General features: G+C 44.1%; 1 protein-coding gene across 1 annotated transcript in view; it reads left to right on the top strand.

The window, feature by feature from the left end:
* LCMT1 (leucine carboxyl methyltransferase 1) overlaps nucleotides 1–20,482 on the top strand; it is a 159,893-nt gene that overhangs the window by 53,268 nt on the left and 86,143 nt on the right. Inside the window, exons 5-7 of the mRNA XM_086940464.1 lie at nucleotides 704–765; nucleotides 16,150–16,252; nucleotides 16,846–16,966. Of these exons, the coding sequence (XP_086796590.1) occupies nucleotides 704–765; nucleotides 16,150–16,252; nucleotides 16,846–16,966 (286 nt within the window). The remainder of the gene's footprint in view (nucleotides 1–703; nucleotides 766–16,149; nucleotides 16,253–16,845; nucleotides 16,967–20,482) is intronic.

The raw sequence follows: 20,482 nt of genomic DNA, 5'->3' as shown, positions 1-20,482 counted from the left end.
GAACTGAGAGATTATTCTCACTTCCTGGACAACCTTTGTTTTTCTTTAGTGAGATAACGACCCCTTCAGTCATGTCAACCCCCCCCCCCCCCCACCCATGTTGTGCCTAAAATGTTCTATCTCTTTTCATGGCTTGCCCTTTTAAAAGGCACCATGTCTCTTCTACCCCTTGGCAATGACTGTGATCTCTAAGTTAATCAGAATCTCTTCCTCCCATGTATATGGTAAATCTAAACCTGAGCTTCCTGGTTGTCTTCTGGACACATTCTATGATAGTAACAAGGTCGCTCCCATGCTCACTTGTGGAAGGTAGCAAAATCAAATTCATATATTCGCTCCAGGATACCCTTGCACGTGGTAGAGCGCCTTACAGATACACATAACATTAGTAAAAAAACAGAAGCAACTGCATTCTGTAAATAAAAAAATAAAATGTATCTGTTAAAGTTCTCCATTTCCTGTAGACTTTCATCGAGTGTGTTCCAACAGTCCAGCTTTCATACTATGACTCTAAACTGTAGTGTCTTTGCTGTGTATGCATACAAATATGCATGCACCGGTACTTCTATATTGTGAACTTAGCTAGGGCGCTACAGAGCTCTGGTTTCAGTATTCGAGTTCACTCGGTCAAATGCATTTTATTTATCATAATGGGTATATTGTATTTTCAGAATCTATTTTAACTATTTAATTTACATTTTAGATCAAAACCTCCACTGAGCAAACCCATCATGGAGCTACAATCTGGGGAATCTCTGCTCATGGGTAAGGAGTTTGCAATATATTTTCAGTTGCCTTAAATGTAATATTTTACTTTACAAATTATTGCAGTATGTTTTCCTGGTAAGTCTATCTTCAAGAAACATGCTTGCTGTGTGTTCCTGCTGTTTTTGAGATTGTAGTACGCAGCAGAGAAAAGCAAGTGATCACCGTCTCTGAAACCTTCCATCTGCATGGCTGATCTGGTGCATGGCAATCCGCATTAGAGTGCTTACAAAGCCACTGGTTGTCAGCGCCCCTACACGCCCTTTGGAATGGTATTCACATTTTTGAGTAAAACATCGCTAGGGAAGCTAACCATTAAACCAAACCTCCCCAGGGAGTATGCAACTGTTTATGCATTTACAAAACAAGTTAACATATTTATTCAACTCTTGGGACCTCTAGCTGACTCCCTAAAATCTGCTAACATTTATTATCACATGTATGCAGATGACACTCAACTGTATCTCAAACTCCACTCCAGAATACATCTTATCCCTCACCTCTACTTTGCAATGCACTCATTTTTGGCTCACTGATAACCAGCTCAAACTCAATGCTGCCAAAACGGAATTCCTACTCATCACTCCTCCGAATAACATTCCCAAGATCGATCTTTGGATGAAGCATCTTACAGCCCTCAACTATTCTCCTCAAATCATAGATTCTGCTAGATCCTTGGTAATTACATTAGACTAATACCTGAATATGCAGGATCACATCAGTACGGTCACCAAAGGAGCTAATTACCAGATGAGCATTCTACGTAAACATCAACCTTACCTCCTACATGATGCCCTCAAGCATGCGGTTCAAGCTCTTGTGCTGCCCAGGCTGGACTATGGTAGTGCCACACTATGCAGCGTACCTGGGTACAAGTTAGCTCCTCTAAGGGCCTCCTTTAACGCAGCTGCTAGACTTGTCTCCAGAACAAAAATAAATAATCACATTTCCCTGGCTCTAAAATCCCTGATTTGGCTCCTTTACGAGGCAAGAATTCAACCAAAGATTGCGTGCCTGACTTGTAAAGCTCTACATTTCAATACCCCCCCGATATTTGGCTCAAAAGCTAGAAAAAGCGTGGGGTTGCAGAACTTTGTGAAGTGCGAGCTCCCTGCTTCTGAAACCTCAATGTGTCCATAAAAAGAAAATGGGCTACAGAGCTTTCTCGAGTGTTGCACCGAAGATATGGGACTCTCTGCCTCCGGATGTTCGCCTAATCTCATCTATCCCCTTTTTCAAAAAAGAAGCAAAATCATTTCTGATGAACAAGTAAAATAACACCCCTGTGTTTATTGATTGTATCCATACCTGCTATTCTTTTATGATACCGGACCTCTTCATCGCTGACTACCTTTAGAGATGAAGATTAATATTCTGTTTCTTCTCAATGTTGTGCCCTTAGTTCATATATGTGACTAGTTTTTTTTATCTCAATTATACCCTACCTTTCCTTCATGTAAAGTGCTACGATACCCACTATGGTCATGGTCGCGCTATACAAATCTTTATGAATAAAATAAATAAACTGAACATTAAGGTTAATTGAATTTGGCAAAGGTGGGAGCTAAGCTTATGGTTGCACCATGATTTGCGAATTGCATGTGTTTTTGGGGGGTTTTGTGCAATACCTGTTAATAGATCCCATCACCCTTGACAAACTTTAACTTTAGTTTTTTTCAAGAATGTTGATTTTCTTTTTATAGGTGCATTGCTCTTCAAATGTATTAGACTTGCCTCCTTTAAAATACATCCTGTTTGCTGTTGCAAACAAAGTATCAGGGCAGAGATGTGAGTTGTCGAGGCCTTCCTTCTCGCCATCTTTTTTGTGGTTAAAGGAGGCCTTGAACAGCTACCAGCTTGCTCAATGACCTGTTTACAGGTGCGAAGAGGGTTCCGGAGCAGCTGCCAGTTATGTTATTACTTCATGGGGTGCAAAATAGTCCAGACCAAGGAGTACTGAATCGGGAGAAATTTCCATTGGCAGCTGTTTGTGACTGTAAACAGGGATAGGCAAGCTTTCACCTGTCCCATGTCGTCATGCTTGTAAAATGGTGCAGACCAAGGAGGACCATGGTTTTTGACAGCTTTCCTTGATGCTGTGTTCACTTTTACGGTCAGGGTATCGTCGCAGTGGTTAATTGTATTGACTCTTCTGCACCTTCATTTGTTTGAGGGCGAAGACATCCTGGGGCCCAAAACAGCATTTCTCCTGAGTCTTTCCGTGAATAAAATTGTGTGGGCCAAGGAATATGGGGGCAGCTGACACCTTGCATTGACACTTTGTTTGCTATTCCGAACAGGGTGCAAGGGCAGCTTCTTGCTGAAGGTGAAAAAGACTGTGTGTAGCCGGTAGTGGCCCATGTTTATCTTGGCAGTTGTGAACAAGGGCACTGGAACAGCTTCACATGCTCTTGCCCTCTTTCAGCCATAAAAGTGTACGGCACTCCCCCTAACTCAGCCTATTTAGTATTCTCTAGTGGATGCTTTTGGGAATTGAGAAAAGAGTTCTCTCAAACACTTCACATTCTACTATGTAAAAACTTTTACAGTCTTCAGAACTTCTGTCATGTAGTGGGGGGGGGTGTTCCGACGTAAAACAGTGAGTCTGGCCACTACCTGGTTCAGTGGGGGGAGAAACTGTGCCTTCTGTATGAAACCACTCACCCCCTCTTGTGTTGATGTGAAGCCTCAATCTTGCTTAATCAATCTCTTTGAAGCCTCAGTATTGCCTAATCAATCTTTTTGAAGCCTAGATCTTAACCTTCCCAGTTGGTTTAACTGTATTTGTGGCTGCAGAATTGACTTGAGAGAAAGGTGGTTCCTTTGTCCCTCTCCTCTAGTGTTTAGAGACTCAGTGGGTGATTTCACTCTTTTTGTTGTGGTGCCCCATTGGATCTCCTCCTCTGTTCTGGTCACAAAGTCCCCAAGGCAAGTCTCAGGAGGTTGCAATGTACTCCTCTACTCCAGCCCCCACTGGTGAGCTCTACTGTGAGTCATTTGTCGGTCTCCTAGCTTCTAGGAACTCCCTACTCCTAGACTAGCAGAGCTGTCATACCGTCCTTTCCTTTTCCAGAGCAAGCCTCACCTGCAGACTCACTGGAGGGTTAAACACATCACTTAATGCAACACCTGACCGATATGGTGAGAGGAAAAGGACTGATCCAACCCAGTGGCTGCAGGTGATAATATACCCGAGTCTAGTCTTGCGGGGCCAGTTGAGGGGCTTGGGAGCAGGGTTATTATACCTGAGTCCAGTCTCGCAGGGGCCGTCGAGGGGGTGGGAGGAGTGGGTAGGTATTATACTAGAGTCCTGTCTCACTGGGCCAGTTAAGGGGTGGGAAGAGTCTGGGGTATTATACCCAGGTCCTGTCTCACGGGGCGAGTCGAGGGGGTGGGAGGAATCGGGAACATTATACCCGAGTCCTATCTTGCGCGGCCAGTGGCTGGGGTGGGAGGAGTGGGGGTCTTATACCAGAGTCCTGTCTTGCTGGGCCAGTTGAAGGGGTGGGAGGAGTGGGGGGAATTACACCTGAGTCCTGCCTCGCTGGGCCAGTTGAGGGGGTGGAGGGTATTATACCAGAGTCCTGCCTCGCTGGGCCAGTCAAGGTCGTACGAGGATGGTGGATGGCGTTAACTACAGTATGGCTGAGTCCTGTGCCACTAGGTGACCTGCTTGACTGAACCCTGTGTTGTGTGTAGTGCCATGGCCCACCATATGGTGTCATGCCATATTTGTCTGTGACCTGGGATCATGGACTGTAGGGGCATGAGCGGTTGAGTTGCCTACTAGGAACCCCCCCCCTTTTCCCTCACAGTTACAAGACATTCCCTGAAATCTCTGCATACCACGCTAGATCATGGCTAAGAAAGGTATTTGCCCTTGTTTTGATTTTCTGCACATTGTAAATCCTCCAACTTGGCACAAATTTATCTACATAGATAGTTGGTACCATAAAGATCAGCAGAGATCTGCACCTTCGCCTCCATATCAAAGAGCGCGTGCTTTAATGATACAGTCTGCATTTTTTCACCGTGTTTATTACACCTCATCTTCCCCATAAAAGGCAGTGGAAAGAGGGATCAGACTTTAGACCAATATTGTGCAAGGCAGGGGATTGTTGTGAGTGTGAGTGTTTGATTGATTCAGATGCTCCGTCCATCACCAGCCTCTTTTGTACCGCTTTTGGCCGCCATAAGTGTGGCAGGGTATGCTCAGACGTGAGTCCCTTGCTCACTTTGCCACTGGATTCAAGCAAGCCGGGCTGAAGACGGCTGGAATGTCAGAAACCGGTCCTCGGAAGCTTGTTTCCGGTCCAGGGAAGACATGGCTTGGCAGTGCGGGCTGGACTGTTCCCATGAGGCACAGGGTCAGACTGATTTGCATATAGCCATGTCTGAACTGGGGTGGCAGAGTGGGCTAAAGAACGGTGATGGATTAAACCCAGATCTTTTGACTGGGTGTGAGTGTTTGATTGATTCAGATGCTCCGTCCATCACCACCCTCTTTTGTACCGCTTTTGGCCGCCCTAAGTGTGGCAGGGTATGCTCAGACGTGAGTCCCTTGCTCACTTTGCCACTGGATTCAAGCAAGCCGGGCTGAAGATGGCTGGAATGCCAGAAACCGGTCCTCGGAAGCTTGTTTCCGGTCCAGGGAAGACATGGCTTGGCAGTTCGGGCTGGACTGTTCCCATGAGGCACAGGGTCAGACTGATTTGCATATAGCCATGTCTGAACTGGGGTGGCAGAGTGGGCTAAAGAACGGTGATGGATTAAACCCAGATCTTCTGACTCGGTGTGAGTTTTTGATTGATTCAGATGCTCCGTCCATCACCACCCTCTTTTGTACCGCTTTTGGCCGCCATAAGTGTGGCAGGGTATGCTCAGACGTGAGTCCCTTGCTCACTTTGCCACTGGATTCAAGCAAGCCGGGCTGAAGACTGTTGGAATGCCAGAAACCGGTCCTCGGAAGCTTGTTTCCGGTCCAGGGAAGACACGGCTTGACCGTTCGGGCTGGACTGATCCCATGAGGCACAGGGTCAGACTGATTTGCATATAGCCATGTCTGAACTGGGGTGGCAGAGTGGGCTAAAGAACGGTGATAGATTAAACCCAGATCTTTTGACGAGGTGTGAGTGTTTGATTGATTCAGATGCTCCGTCCATCACCACCCTCTTTTGTACCGCTTTTGGCCGCCATAAGTGTGGCAGGGTATGCTCAGACGTGAGTCCCTTGCTCACTTTGCCACTGGATTCAAGCAAGCCGGGCTGAAGATGGCTGGAATGCCAGAAACCGGTCCTCGGAAGCTTGTTTCCGGTCCAGGGAAGACATGGCTTGGCAGTTCGGGCTGGACTGTTCCCATGAGGCACAGGGTCAGACTGATTTGCATATAGCCATGTCTGAACTGGGGTGGCAGAGTGGGCTAAAGAACGGTGATGGATTAAACCCAGATCTTCTGACTCGGTGTGAGTTTTTGATTGATTCAGATGCTCCGTCCATCACCACCCTCTTTTGTACCGCTTTTGGCCGCCATAAGTGTGGCAGGGTATGCTCAGACGTGAGTCCCTTGCTCACTTTGCCACTGGATTCAAGCAAGCCGGGCTGAAGACTGTTGGAATGCCAGAAACCGGTCCTCGGAAGCTTGTTTCCGATCCAGGGAAGACACGGCTTGACCGTTCGGGCTGGACTGATCCCATGAGGCACAGGGTCAGACTGATTTGCATATAGCCATGTCTGAACTGGGGTGGCAGAGTGGGCTAAAGAACGGTGATAGATTAAACCCAGATCTTTTGACGAGTGTGAGTGTTTGATTGATTCAGATGCTCCGTCCATCACCACCCTCTTTTGTATCCCCGGAAACTACAGCACAGTTAATTTTATTTGATAATGTCTCATTTATGGTAATGTGCGCCAAAAACACTTTCAGTCCATGTATGACACAGCCTCCTTGAGTGTAAGCTAATGTGAAATGTTTGCATATAGTTGTGCGTGCTCGATTCTTTGTGCATTGGGGCACAAAGGAAATCCGTCCTTTGGTGTGGAGTTTTCAAGATGGTGATAACAATGTACATGTAAATCAGACCATTACTCTGTCTGATTATTCTTTCCATACCTTACCACTTCTACTGAGCATGCAAACACATTTCATTGCAGTCGCAATTATATTTTCACCCCGCCCACCAAGCTACTGCAAGTCTTCTGGTAATAAATGTCTGCAAATATTCGAGCACTGGACAAAAAAAAGTTAATCATCCTGTTTAGGAACATTTGGGCACATTTCTGTGGCTCTCCTGATACCTTTAGGGGAAGCATAGAAATATATCTATGCCCAGGAGGCTCAGACATACTGGAGCTTGTATTTTTCATCCAGAATTTTACACCACCTTGTTTGTTATTAAACAGTATATACTTTTTTGATGGCCTGGAGACTATATACACCAAAAACCTGGGCAAAATTTGAATGTCCAGCTTTGATTTTAATCAATCAAAATATATGTGGTGTGTAAACTTTCCGAGCGATCCAGAAAACTTTCTAGGGACACATAACATTGTAGTATTGGTCACCATTGACCTGTGAGGGACATGTTTCGCCAAATGCTGATTATAGAAAATCTGTGAAGTGACTTCTGTTCACATTTAACTCTGGACACAGCCTCTGTTGATAGATCGTTCCATGATCTAGGGCTGTTTTTTTGTATTTAGGGTTTTCCCTGTCCTTCTGCTTTAGTGACGACTATGGCTTTAAAGAGTAGTCTGCTTAACATTTCAAGGATCTTTGTTTTATGGTAGGTTACTGTGGGTCTGGATGGCTGCATGTTGTTATTGCCTTTAGTGGGAATACAGTGCCTTTGGAGTGGATAAAGATTATTCAGGTCCTTATTATATTGTGTTAACATATTGTTACCTTAAGGCTACAACAGCATTTTTTTATTTTATTTTAAATAAACTTTTTTGGTTATGAGGGACTTCATACTGCTACAACAGCATGTCATGAATTAGTCGATGGCAGGATTTGAGTTCCCTCTTTGAATATGTCAGCCTTGCTCCAGTCAATCTGAGTAGGCGGCTGGACACTGCACCTGGTGTCTCATTTGAATTTGACAGGCTTGACATTGCAGTGTAGAGTTGAGGTTTTTCAGATGGCACTGCGCATAAGTGCCTTAAATTAGCTTTTTGAGCCAACACGTCTTCAACCATTTGTTTTGATATAGCTCTATTGGCAAACAGTGTGAATTAATGCAAGTGTGATAAACCAGCAAAGTTTTTTAGCGGAAGGGAGGGCTACAGTTTCAGCAAATCTTGAGGGTGGGCTGCTGAAGTTCTGAAAGAAGACGTTTATGTCCTAATATGTAGGGTTGTGGTCGGAAAAACCGGCTCACAAAAGTAGGTTTCCAGGATTTTTCTGAATCTGAGTAGTCAGTAGCCCAACTCTGCAGTCAGAGTGAGGTGCAAAGGTTACAGTGATGGATCCAATGACCGGTGTTGTTCTCTCATGTCTAGGACTCAAGAGTTGCAGAATCATGACTCATTCTCTGCTTGTAGAAATTCACTATGTACAATTAGCGACATCAGACTCTAACCTTCTCATTGCATTATCGTCCGAGAAGTTTCTTATGCAATTCATTTTTTGGTTAAGGCTTAGCTTGCATATATAATATGCACCTGCTCCTGGAAGAGCTTCATGCTGGTGGCATGCTGTATAATGGCCAGGCTGTGGTCTCCAGTTATGTTGACTGCATGACATAGGCCCTCATTATGAGTGGCCCAGAAAATTGACCTATGTTGCCCACCCCAGGAGTTACCAGTGGTGGAGTTACCAGGTATGGGGGACAATCTGGTCCTTTATAAGTTGGATCCTGGAGGACTCCTAAGAATTTAGGAATTACTGGGTAACTGGTAATTCTGGGTTCGGTTCCCCCAATAATTTTTCATCTTTGCCCCGAACTTTCCCTGCAGAGAGTCCGGTTGCTTTCAGCAGCTGAAATCCGTAGGTTGAATAAGCAGATCACTGGTGTTCCTGTGGTAACCATGGAAATTAAGTGGACGTTTGTCATGGGATCCATTGAGGTGCAGCAGAGACGGGACAGAGACTTTGGGAGCCCCACGTAGGTGAGGAATTGTAAGTGCATTACGGTGCCACACAGTAAGCAAAATGTTACAGGGTTGGTGCCATGTGGTGTATTCTTAAATTAGCAACAAAACTGTCTGTAGTAGGCCAAGTTCTCAAGATAATAATCTGGGACATTGAGATAAAATCATTTGGCATCTCCACCTTGTCTTACGCAGATGATACGCAACTGATTCTTACCCGTGACAAGAATCCCACCAGCTCTGAACGAAATTTTTAAAACTGCCTTTCGGCACCTATTAGGTAGCTGAATGAAAATATCCTTAAGTGCAACACCAATAATACTGAAATTTCACCATTTGACAAGAGCAAACAGTTTTCTATCTCGCATTGGTGGCCAGAAACTCATGATAGCCCCCACTAAGGTGGTGAAGGACTTGGGAGTCAAGTTCGATAATGATTTGTCCTTTTACCCCTGTGTAAATACTATGTCGGCATATGCATTTCTGTGATTAAGTCTCTGAAAAATGTTGTTGACTTTCTACCTTTTTCAGCAAGGAAGTCGCTTTGTTCATGCCCTGATCACCTCAAGGCTTAATTATTGGAATAGTCTTTTCATGAGTCTACCTAATAATCTGATCCAGAAGCTACAGGTGGTTCAAAATGCTGCAGCGAGACTGGTACTTCAATTCCCTTGTCAAAGCTCCATCAAAGAAGGTTTGTGGGACCTCCATTGGTTCCCAGTTGGTAAACTGATTTAAAAAAAGAAAAAGTTTTCAACTATTGTATGCACGGCCTATTATCAAACTGGTCCCAAATTCCTCTCTGATCATTTTCATCTCTACCTTCCACTGAAATCGTTGAGATCTTCAAGCTATCCCGTAGTTCAGGTTACAAACTAGGGAGAGTAGATCTATATCTGTTCTCAGGCAAAGGCATGGAGCAATATTCTGATCATTCTAAAGCAAGTTGCCAACCTTGCTACTTCCAGCAAAGCTTTTAAAAACACGGCTGTTCACTCCATCTTAAGTGCTTATTTTCTGGAGCAACAGGTTTCTTTCTTTTGTTTCAGTGTTGTTAATGCCGAGATGCCTATTGAGGTGGTTGTTGCGCTTTACAAATACCAAGTTCATTTATTGATTCAAAATGCAATGGGCAGAATCTCTGTCTTTGATGTTTGAATTTACCTTTAGCATAGCTTTCATTTTAAGCAAATACTTTTTTATTTAAATGTATTGTGAAATGTTCTTTCGGGCCTCCGTAATGCCATTCCTCTAATAATGCCTAAGCCCTCTTCTTTTTTTATATGTATATATTTTAATTATAAACCTCAGGATAAAAAGTGGAATACTCTCATCTCCCCTACTTTTGTTATATTATTGGAACACGTGGAAGAGACATTCTGGGCTACTTCTCCTTTCCTTCTGTTCTCCAGCATTCATCGTGGAGTTGGGAAAGTACACAGTGCTACAAATCTGTTCCTGGCAGCTGGCATATACTTATTTAGAGGAATGGTGTAAGTCGATTCATGCCGAGTGAAGCTGAGAAAACAGTTTATTTATGTCAAGGGGTAGGTAGTTCCCTTCCACCTTCTTTTTGTATATTTACTAGGCTCTGATAGTACCGTGCTCACCCCATTCACTCAGGTGCACAATAATATCTAGGCTTTTCAGCTTTGAAATAAATACAGGAGGAATAACAAAATCTGCAGCATAAAGTTCATAATTTTATCCATCCACGGAAAAACTCTGTTCAGCAAAGTTCCCAAGTCTGCTGTTACCTCAGCAAGCAATTAGCAGAGGAAGACATCATATGAAAAGGAATGTTTGGAATTCAGATCCCTAAAGCTTTGTTTTCTTTGGTCAGGTGAAGGACACTGCTCTTTACTTTCTCCTTATCTCCTGGCCTGATTCCAAGATCCCCAATTTTTTCGTCTTTACCACACATTGACTTTGTCTCCTTTTTTAGGTCTCGCCCGAGTCAGCGCATGCGCTGCTCTGGCAAGACATTTTGTAAGTGGGGTTTTGAAAGTCCTACCACATGCTTATCCCAGCCTCAAGCTTGCGGTTACGCGCGCATTCACGCACACAGCCGCCATCTGGGTTTTTGTCATAGCTCATTCCTCGCAGCACCCTTTCCTTTTGCTTGCTCTCCCAAGCACCTTGCTCCGCTACTCCCCATCACAGAGCGCGTCCCCGCGATCACTTTCGCTTGATCGCGATCACTTTTGCTTCTACGGCCGCTCGGCAGCGATACTTTCACGGCCGCGCGACCAATGCTTGTTATTTTAATTATGGGACTTGTAAGCCTGTTTTATAATTTAATAAACAAAGCTTTAATTGGAACAGCACATTAAGCGTGGACCTGGAAGCTTGGAAGGGCTGTTGATTTAACATTTCTTAGTGTAATTAATTCGAGACTGCAATACCCAGGCTGCACACTGCTACACAGGACAGTCTAGGACTGGGCACGGTGTCCGAAATCACCCTAGGTGGCACTAAGTGGTCCACATGCCGCAGTTACTTAGCTCCAGGGTCCTCAAGTATTATTGAGTGATGAACTCATTAAGGATGTACCAAGATCACCGGTTTCCTCCCTCACTACTAGAGGTACTTCACTCCCAACACAGAACTTGCCTTCTTCCTCGGTGCTTTAAGAACATTCACTGGGGACTCTGTCAGTGTACCGGCGCTCGGTTCACGTGCAGCTGAAGCACACCATGCATACAGAAACTGGGAGCACTGTGTACTTTGGAGAGCCACTCGGTCTATATGCTGCGTTGCGCCATGTCGTCTCTTGTGAGTGAAGGGTGGTGGAGAAAGAGAGGGACACAAATGTGACGTTGGGGGCAGTTACAGTGCCAATCATCCAGCAGCATGGTCTGCGTGGCACATACTTGTGCGAACCAATGAAAGATCGCCTCCTGTGCAGCATTACTCCAGTGCAGTTAACCTACTGCGACTGCGAGCCAGCCTCTGAAAGTGTCTCGCAGGTCCCTGCGAGAACACGGTGAGTGCTGATGGTTGTATTTCGCACCGGCGGTTACATGTGATTGCCTGTCTCAGGTTTTCCTTCTATTGTTCCGTGGAGTACTTACTCCTGTAACTTTTACCGCCTCTTTTGGTTTCATTGCTCGTGGTTCAAGATCTACATTTAGCAAGGTCAAGAATTGTGCATGAGTCACACACAGCTCAATGAAACGCACTGGGAACGTTAACGGTTACTTCTTCATTTTCAAAACCAGGGTGTTTCAATTGGAGAAGTTTTTTTTGCGTGCTTTGCTTCACTAAAACAGTGGTGGAAGCATATAGCAAACATTGGCATAGCCAATAGATCTCACCTTTGGGACTTTATAAGTGTTTAGCCATGCAACAGTTGATGTTATTGCACCAAGGTTATTGTGCTGGATAACTAAACACTTATAAGGTCCCAAATGCGAGGCCTATTGGCTATGCCAATGCTTGTCTTTATTGACACTAGTCGCGTTTGTCTTTATGTTCATATTTGGCAGAGTTCATCTTTGTGAGATTCAGATAATATTGGACTCTTTCTTCAATGTTTATCTTGATAATACCTCTTTGTGAATATGACTTTTGTCAGCAGTCCGCCGATAAACAGCTTTCTTTGAAATCATTGTTGCATTTTTGTGGTGGGCTTCTTTGACTATCTGGCATTGGCTTGTCCACACATGGATCTGTAATGTTACAAATAAAGCTTCTCCTCCACACTTGTTATTCAAAATAAGCCAATGATTCTAAAGTTTCCAAACTCCTAGTGCCTATTATAAAAAATACATAAAAAAACATCCAGTTCTTCTGGTTCATGCTTTTCTATTTCTTTTTATATTACATCTTACTATAGAACTTTCTCTAAGCATCACATTGATTTATGCTTGTCTGCATGCACATATAGTGTGATTGCTGAAATTCTTGAAAGATACAACTAAAGGACACTTACAAGTAAGGGGTACAAGTGTCTTGATTTTCTAACAGGCATTATTTATTTTAAAAAAAGATTGCATGTTTCCTATGCAAGCTAAAAAGCATGTTTGATCACATCCTTGATGTTTTCTGATGTTGGTTTTTTGTTCCACTCTTACCTTTAAAAACCTGCTCTAGGGCTGGTTCTTTTTCTTACTTTTATGTATGTGTGTTCCATTCCTTCTGAAGGTTTGTTTTGTCTTTGTTTTCCTAATGTACCACTAGTAGAAGGACTTTTAGCAAGAACTTGCATGAAGGAGAAGTGGTGGTAACATGTTACTGTTTAGTTCTTCCCTGCAGTGCTGTAGGGATGAAGTACCTGTAGTTCTCAGAACATGTCATTTCTCATTCATGGTTTTCACCAAGAAAGTATTTCATGATAGCAAAACATGATCACTGCACTTATGCACAGTTGTTATATTGAGTAAACACCTGCAAAGTAAATAATAAAAGGTAAGACTGCAAAACGTAATCGAGGAACAAGAGTGTCTAATATTTATAGCGCACAGCAGCTGTGCATTTGTCCACTGAATTTTAACTTCCTTAGGGTGATGGGGTTGTGTTTCAGTCCTTGACCTGCAACATCTTGGCATAATTCTTTGGATGTACTAATGAAGGCTAGGTTCTCATTTGACACTGAATAGAGATATGTGAGTTGATTTGGATGATTTGGGAGTACCACTTATACGCCTCTGCTCACATGCTTTATTTCAGAGATAGGACTCGTAGATTCTTTTGATGCAATGCATTTGACGTTAAAGCTATGGAGGTCTTGATCCTGAATACTGTGCTTCACCTAGAGCGTTGTTCTACAGCACACGTTGATGGAAGTGTTCCTGATAGCTTAGGTACAAACCTTGTCTCCCCCAGTTCTTTGTACATAGACTCCTCATTACCATGGGCAGGAAAGAGAAATGTGTAGGTGTCCATTTCATCGTGGCTTTGCAGAAGGATGGATCGTTAAAAAAAACATTTGTTATTGAAACCAGGTTTGTGGCAGGGGTGTTTGTGAAATGTGCCTATCTATTCGTCGCCGTGGCCACAGAGGTTCAGCTTCTCTAAATAGAATGGTACTTAAGCCAGGTGTATCAATAGGCCAGTTGCTAACAGAGCAAAAAGTTATGATAGTTAAGTATTGAGGTTTATTAGTAGAACTATTTGTTGGATCTCTCTAATGTGTTATCACTCACTGATGCAGGTCATGATTGAAATGCACAGGCTGCATCAGTTATGAGGTCCAAGTTTTGAAATTACATAACGCTGCAGGTCAGAGTTACGGCACATTGGCAGGGCTGTGTGTGGCATGTATGCTAGCATAGCAATGTGCTATAGTGGTGAGGTCTGGGGCGCTGTGGATGTGTGAGTGGAATCCAGTTACCTGCAATCACTACAGAGCAGCATTAGATGCAGGTGCATTTGCAGCAAGAGGTGGCTCCACATTTTAGGATCTACAGATTAAAATTGACTTGCTTTGCAAGAGTCCTTCTTGCTTCCAGAGCTCAAAAATAGATGGGAATTCTGCATGGAATGGTCAACATGCATGGGAGTATCTATTCAAGGAAGTGGTTACTACAATTCCTGGACCTGGCGTTAACTTAGCTTCCTTGTAGTGGAATAGATGTGTACCAAGCATAGAAAATTCATTTTTGAGACTACTTACAGCCACTGGAAGTACTAAGAAGCACTGATCTATACAGTAGATGGAGTGAAACATGCTCAAACTAATAATTAAAAGGAGAGCCCACACTTGGCATATGGCTGAGGTCTTGACGTGTCCCACATATGGGGTGAGTGCTACATCGCATCCTCTTTTCTTCTTCATTCACCTTTTGCAACGATTCGTATAACACTTCATTTGCACGAATACAAATAGCAAATGTACAGGAAGAACCTGACATAAGATAGTGTGGGGGCTCTGCGTTCAATGAGTGCTCGACCTGAGGTAAAGTTAAGTGAAATTTAACATATAGTGATCTTACAGGTACTAGGATTAACCCATTCATGCAAAATAGGATGCAAATAGCATCCCTGCAGCTAATCTGCATCTGAACTGCATGCCTTAGCTATGCTGGTTTGCACAGCTGTAGGTACAGTTAAACCTCACACAAGCTGAGAACGAAGATTTGCAAGGGATAATTAATGGTAAAGCATTATAGACTCTTAACCTAACACAGAGATGCTATCAGAGACCTCACTATCTTAGAAGCAGCATAGAAATGCTCTCACTAGCAATAACAGGTGATGCAAGAAAAGCAATTAATAGTGCAGGCACAAAGGACAAAGTGATAGTGAAGGTGAACTACATCATGGACACAATAGAGATAACATGGAGAACAGTAAGTGGTGACCTAAGGAACGGTGTAACCTGAGGAGCCATGGAATAAAGCTTGTATCAGCTGTAGTCTTCTAGGCAGAGTAGATAATGAAAACAATAATAAAAGTTGCCCTAAAGTACTTAGATATGCTACAGAAAACCACTGTAGAATCCCAAAACGAAGTCTAGTTACCTGAAAATGTTGCACAAGGTAAATGCAGAAACTACTTATGAAGGGACATAGAAGTACCAGTGGGACGTAACTAGCGCTGAACCAGCAAGTAATATTGTTGTTCACAAGTCGGGGATAGGGAACAGCTCTGCGGTTCTCTTGTAGGTAAGCCTTGCTACTCTGGCTCGCCTCAATCTGTGTCCTGCCAAGGTTGGAGCTTCCTGGGATGGATCCCAAAGGTCGAGTTGGAAAATGTAGACTGTAGAGACAAATGCTCAGAAATATAGACTGCCAAAATGTCTCTACTGGATATTCCAACTTCTTCTCACCAATTGTGGCACTCGGTAACTATATAAGTCCTATCTCCAGGCCTACTTTATTTTGAACTTAGGATAGTTGATGGATGGTTAACCACTGGCATTTTTTTGAAGCAATATATATTTGTGTTTTAAACAGTGTGTTTAGTGCTTCTGAGTTTGCTTTTACGTGATCCCATCTCAGACAGAGCCTTTTGTAAGTCTCAGTAAATGAGCATTACCCAATCTTATACCGTAACTACCTTTTTATTTGGTGCCTTATGCCTTCTTAAACAACGTGACAATTTTAAATTGAAGAACAAGTACATTTTCTGAAACCATTCAAGCAAACCATGCCAATTGTCCAGGCATCTCCAGGAATATCAGATGCCGCCTTGAACATATTTCAGGACTAGCTTAGACCGTCAAACAATACAGCCACTATCAGGACCCCAGTCTAAACGATGTCAGATTTTGCATTGCACTGTAGATATTTCTTTCAAGAGTTCAATTCCTTTATCAGCAATTGTGACAGTTTTTGTTGTGTTCCTATTCAGACTCCCACAGTATGGACTCAGCACGATATTCCATCATTGGAGCTGACCTCAGAAACTTGCCAGATCTAGAGGAAAGGTTAAAAAAGTTCAAAATGAACCCAGAGTGAGTAAACATCTGTAAATTTGTTTCATTAGTGTCTTGGTGTCGTAACGAATGCCATACTTTTACCATTTATCATGATTTTTCTGAAATCTACGAACCAAATAATGTTTTTAAAAAGCAATAATTTAAATGAGTTACTTTTGCAGATTGTTGATACTATCTATATTAGGTGTGCCCTGCGAGATTTTGGTATAGTGAATTCTGCAATATAGAACTAGGAAACTTCACTGACTGCACACACCACCACACACAGGTGTCCTCTCAACCTTTTGGAAGCAAAGCTGGTGGTTTCAAGTTATATTTATGCTTTTGTTCACACTTGGCTGTTGTTGGTCAGTGACACGTTTACTGTTTGATATGATCAAGAAATGATTCCCTCCATTGGTAGAACATTCCTTATTGTTAGTGCAAAAATTACATGTTTTAACCTGAGCTCTACTTGGAGCTGTTGAGCGCTCTGTGGCAGTTCTCTTTGCTGTCTGGTCTTCTGTGCTTGTTTGGGCCTCCAGGCATATTAAGTGTTTGAAGAAAGCCTTGCAAATATCAAACTATACTTTGTGCAGTTTAACTTATTGACATTTCTCTCTTCTAAGCTTGCCAACTCTCCTGGTTGCAGAATGTGTCCTGGTGTACATGAGTCCACAGCAGTCAGCTGCCCTCCTCTCCTGGGCAGCAAATACCTTACCGGAAGCCATGTTTATTAACTATGAGCAGGTGAGTGGAAATGTGAAGCTAGGACTCCTGTAAAGGTACTTTTGAGAGAAGGTCTTGGAAATTTGCACTTTCGAGGGCTTCAGTCCCCTCAGCCAGGCACCTTTCACCAATGGTAGATTCTTATTCTCACTTCACATAACTTGAAGGTACCTGGTTCGTATGATCTGATGCAAAGATGTAAACTTAAAGGCACTTTTATCAGACCCCATCGCTTCAAGTTCGACAGGTTGGGTGTGAGTTTCCATGCTTACAAACGTTTAGAAAACTGTTCATTGATAGCAGAGATAAGAGTATCCAGAACATACAAAAGTGTTGTATCATCTGCTCTTTGAAGTGTGGTGCCCCCCAATTACTCCTCTAGTTGGATGACTCCAACTCTTTCCATAACCCTTTAAAATGAAAAGTGCATTGGAAATGTGTCTGTTGCCCAAGGTCTTATACAAAATGAACGAGGAGATAGGATGTTCTGTGGTTACTATTCTGCACACATGCAATATCACATGCTGTTGGCGTCAACCTTGCTAATCCGGTTCTGTCTTGTCGCTGATAGCTTATTTGCTTCCTGTCTCTGATGGCCTGATTCCTCCATGCCTCTGGTAGACAAGCTCCATCTCTGTGCATGTTAGCTCACCTTCACCCTGTAGCTGGTGACCTTTATTTATCCTTCCTAATCATTTAATTAATCTAGGCCCATCTCTGTGCCCATTAGTGACCTGGCTTTACCCCTTCCTACTTTGGTCTGCGTCTGGCCACTTCCATTCCCCACTTTGCGGTCCTCCATCTCTCCCCCCACTTAGATAGTAACTTGGTATTGCCAGCATCAACCATCCATGAATTGGCTATATCTGTCAATCTGCTGATCCAAAACTGAATAAAAGTTATGGATGGGCTGTCTGAACGACCAAGGTTCACCTTTTTACGATTTGGGTAGGAGAAAACAGGTGGGATGGAAGGGTAAAACAATTGGGCCCTGTAGTGTATGTGTTCCTGCTGGCAATGTGGCATCAGTTCTGCTATTCAGACACTGCTGGTGAATGTGGTTATCCTATTTAGGGTGAAGCAGAGAAGAGAACGGATTGGGAATGCCTGTGTTGTGACCCATGTAACCTATGTGAGAAGTTAGCCTGGCATATTATGTCCACTAGTTCTAGTTGGCACCTTCCACCAGTCTAATCGACCCTTATTGATGTTGGTTATAAAGTCAACCTTATAGAAAGCTATCCTAGTGGTAGCATGGACCAGCAGTCATCAGGCTAAGACTTCAGAGAGCATGTGAAGCAAGTTGTTTTACCAATTATAATCCCTTGAATACCAAATGAAAGGACACCACACAAGGTATATATCAAATATATATGTATGTATTCTAAACACAACCCCTCTGCACTCTTTATGAGGTCAGAGGTAAAAATACAATACAGGTTACTTAATTGGCATACGATAAGTTGCACAGTATACGTTTTGCTGTAGGGGCCTCCCAAACCATATACTAAAATTGTGGTATAAGAACCACGTCTGGAATAGAAAGTAGGCCTAGGGCCTAGGGAATCACTGGGGCTACACTAAACAACCAAAGGTTAGGAAGTAGGAGGCCCACGGGAGATGTGTGCAGTGTCTAAACACAGCCGCGAGTTACCATTGACTTTCTATGGGAAACAAAGAAGTTACAAAGTTACTGTTTTAGGGCACTTCCGTATGGACTACGACAAAACCCCTTTAGACTAGGACACTTCGAGAGTCAAGACCAACGGGAGCACCGGAGTAATCATGTTACCTCACTCAGGGAAGCCGGGTGCATAGGTGCCTTTTGGTGTTGGGGTTCTTCGTCGTTTTCTATGGAGATCTGCAAAGAAGTGCTGCAGGCAACCTGAGGAAAAGTGTCCGGGTGGATCGAAGATCTGAAGAACCTGAAAGCAGAGGGGACAGAGTCTGGGTCACTAGCCAGTGACCAGGAAGGAACCAGGCGATGTTGCGTTGATCTCAGGTGAAGAGGTGAAGCTTGTCTCTGCAGCCACGAGGTCCAGGATGTGTCGACGACGACCAGGAGCTGGATTCGAGCTGTCCCACAAAGGATCTAGTTGACTGCAGTGTCGGTATCTGGATTGGACCCAACAAGCCTTGTCAAACGCAATCCACACAGGAGATGAAGATTGGCTTCGGTGCAGACCAGGAAGGTCTGTGGCGCTTCTCCTTTGCAGGAAAGATGGAGCAAGCCTGGAGCAACCAGGAAAGCAAGTTAGATTCAAGATGGAGTCCTCCGGGGGCTCACTAGCCAACGGACTAGGAACCCAGGAGCTGAAATGCAAGAGCGGGCCCCACGGGACACTCGTGGAGTGTGGAGGGCTGAGCCTTGGTGCAAATGGTGCTCGGTCTGGGGCTTCTCGTACCCCAATACACAACTGCGAGTTACCTCGGGAGTCGATGCAGTTAGCAAAATGCAGGATGTCCAGGAGTTCCGGTCCCACGTCTCTCGTGTCCGCCACGGGTCTCAGCTTTGCTGGGATCGTTGAGCAGGGTCAGAGATGTCTGGAAGTCTGTGTCCTGAGCCGCAGTCTTCGAGTTCCGGTGGGAGCCTCGACAATGCAGACAATGCCTGTTTGCACAGGGTGGTCACCCCTTGACCACAAGGGAGATGTCTTCCATCTTCCAGTCGAAATGGAATGTCGAAGGTCCAGGATATGTCTTGCAAAGATTCGTCCAGGGTAATCTGAAGTCCTAGGGACACAGCTCCTATACTTGTACTAAGGTTAGGGGCTGGACTACCTGGCAGGTCCCTCCTATGGGTGGACCTGGGAAGGGGCTGGTTACACCCCTTTCCTTTTGTCCAGTTTCGCGCCAGAGCGGGGCTGGAGTGCCCCAGCAGCTGGTTTGAACCGGGCTATGCATGGAGCACCTTCTGTGCCCCAGGCAGTGTCTAGAAAAGCATCTGCTGATGCAGCCCTCCCTGCCCCAATACACAAAACCCTGTCTGGGGAGGTGCTGGCACCTCCCTGGACAGGAAACCTATTGTCCAGGCCTCCCCTGCCGGACTTTCGTACAGCAGCAGTAGGTCAGACTCGTGTCTGTGGCAGCAGCATCCATTTTGTGATGCTGAGGCTCTGTTTAACTTTAACTGGGTAAACCAGTAACTACATGTCTTCTCCCTCTAGAAGGGTGGAATGCTACCCCCGCCGCCAGGACTGGCGGGGGCGGGGGGTAGTATTCCAAAGTGTTTGACACCTTACACAACATGTTTTGATGAAGCCAAACCAAAGTTAGCATTAACCACGAGGATTATAATGCACTTAAGAGTTTATGGTATGGCTATATCGTAGAACAGCTATAAGGAGATGGTTCCGAAAGCTGCAGAGGGGCTCAGCTCATGCTAGGGCACCCTCTCACATATAACCAAGCACTCTGCCTCCAGGATTGTCGAGGCCTACCATAGGAGTGGCTAATAGGTGCATATGTGTCTATATATATATATATATATATATATATATATATATATAAATATATAGGTAGGTATAGGTATACTAT

This window comes from Lissotriton vulgaris, chromosome 10 (genome assembly GCF_964263255.1).
Source record: "Lissotriton vulgaris chromosome 10, aLisVul1.2, whole genome shotgun sequence".
NCBI lineage: Eukaryota > Metazoa > Chordata > Amphibia > Caudata > Salamandridae > Lissotriton > Lissotriton vulgaris.
This window is presented reverse-complemented; position numbering and strand designations above follow the sequence as displayed.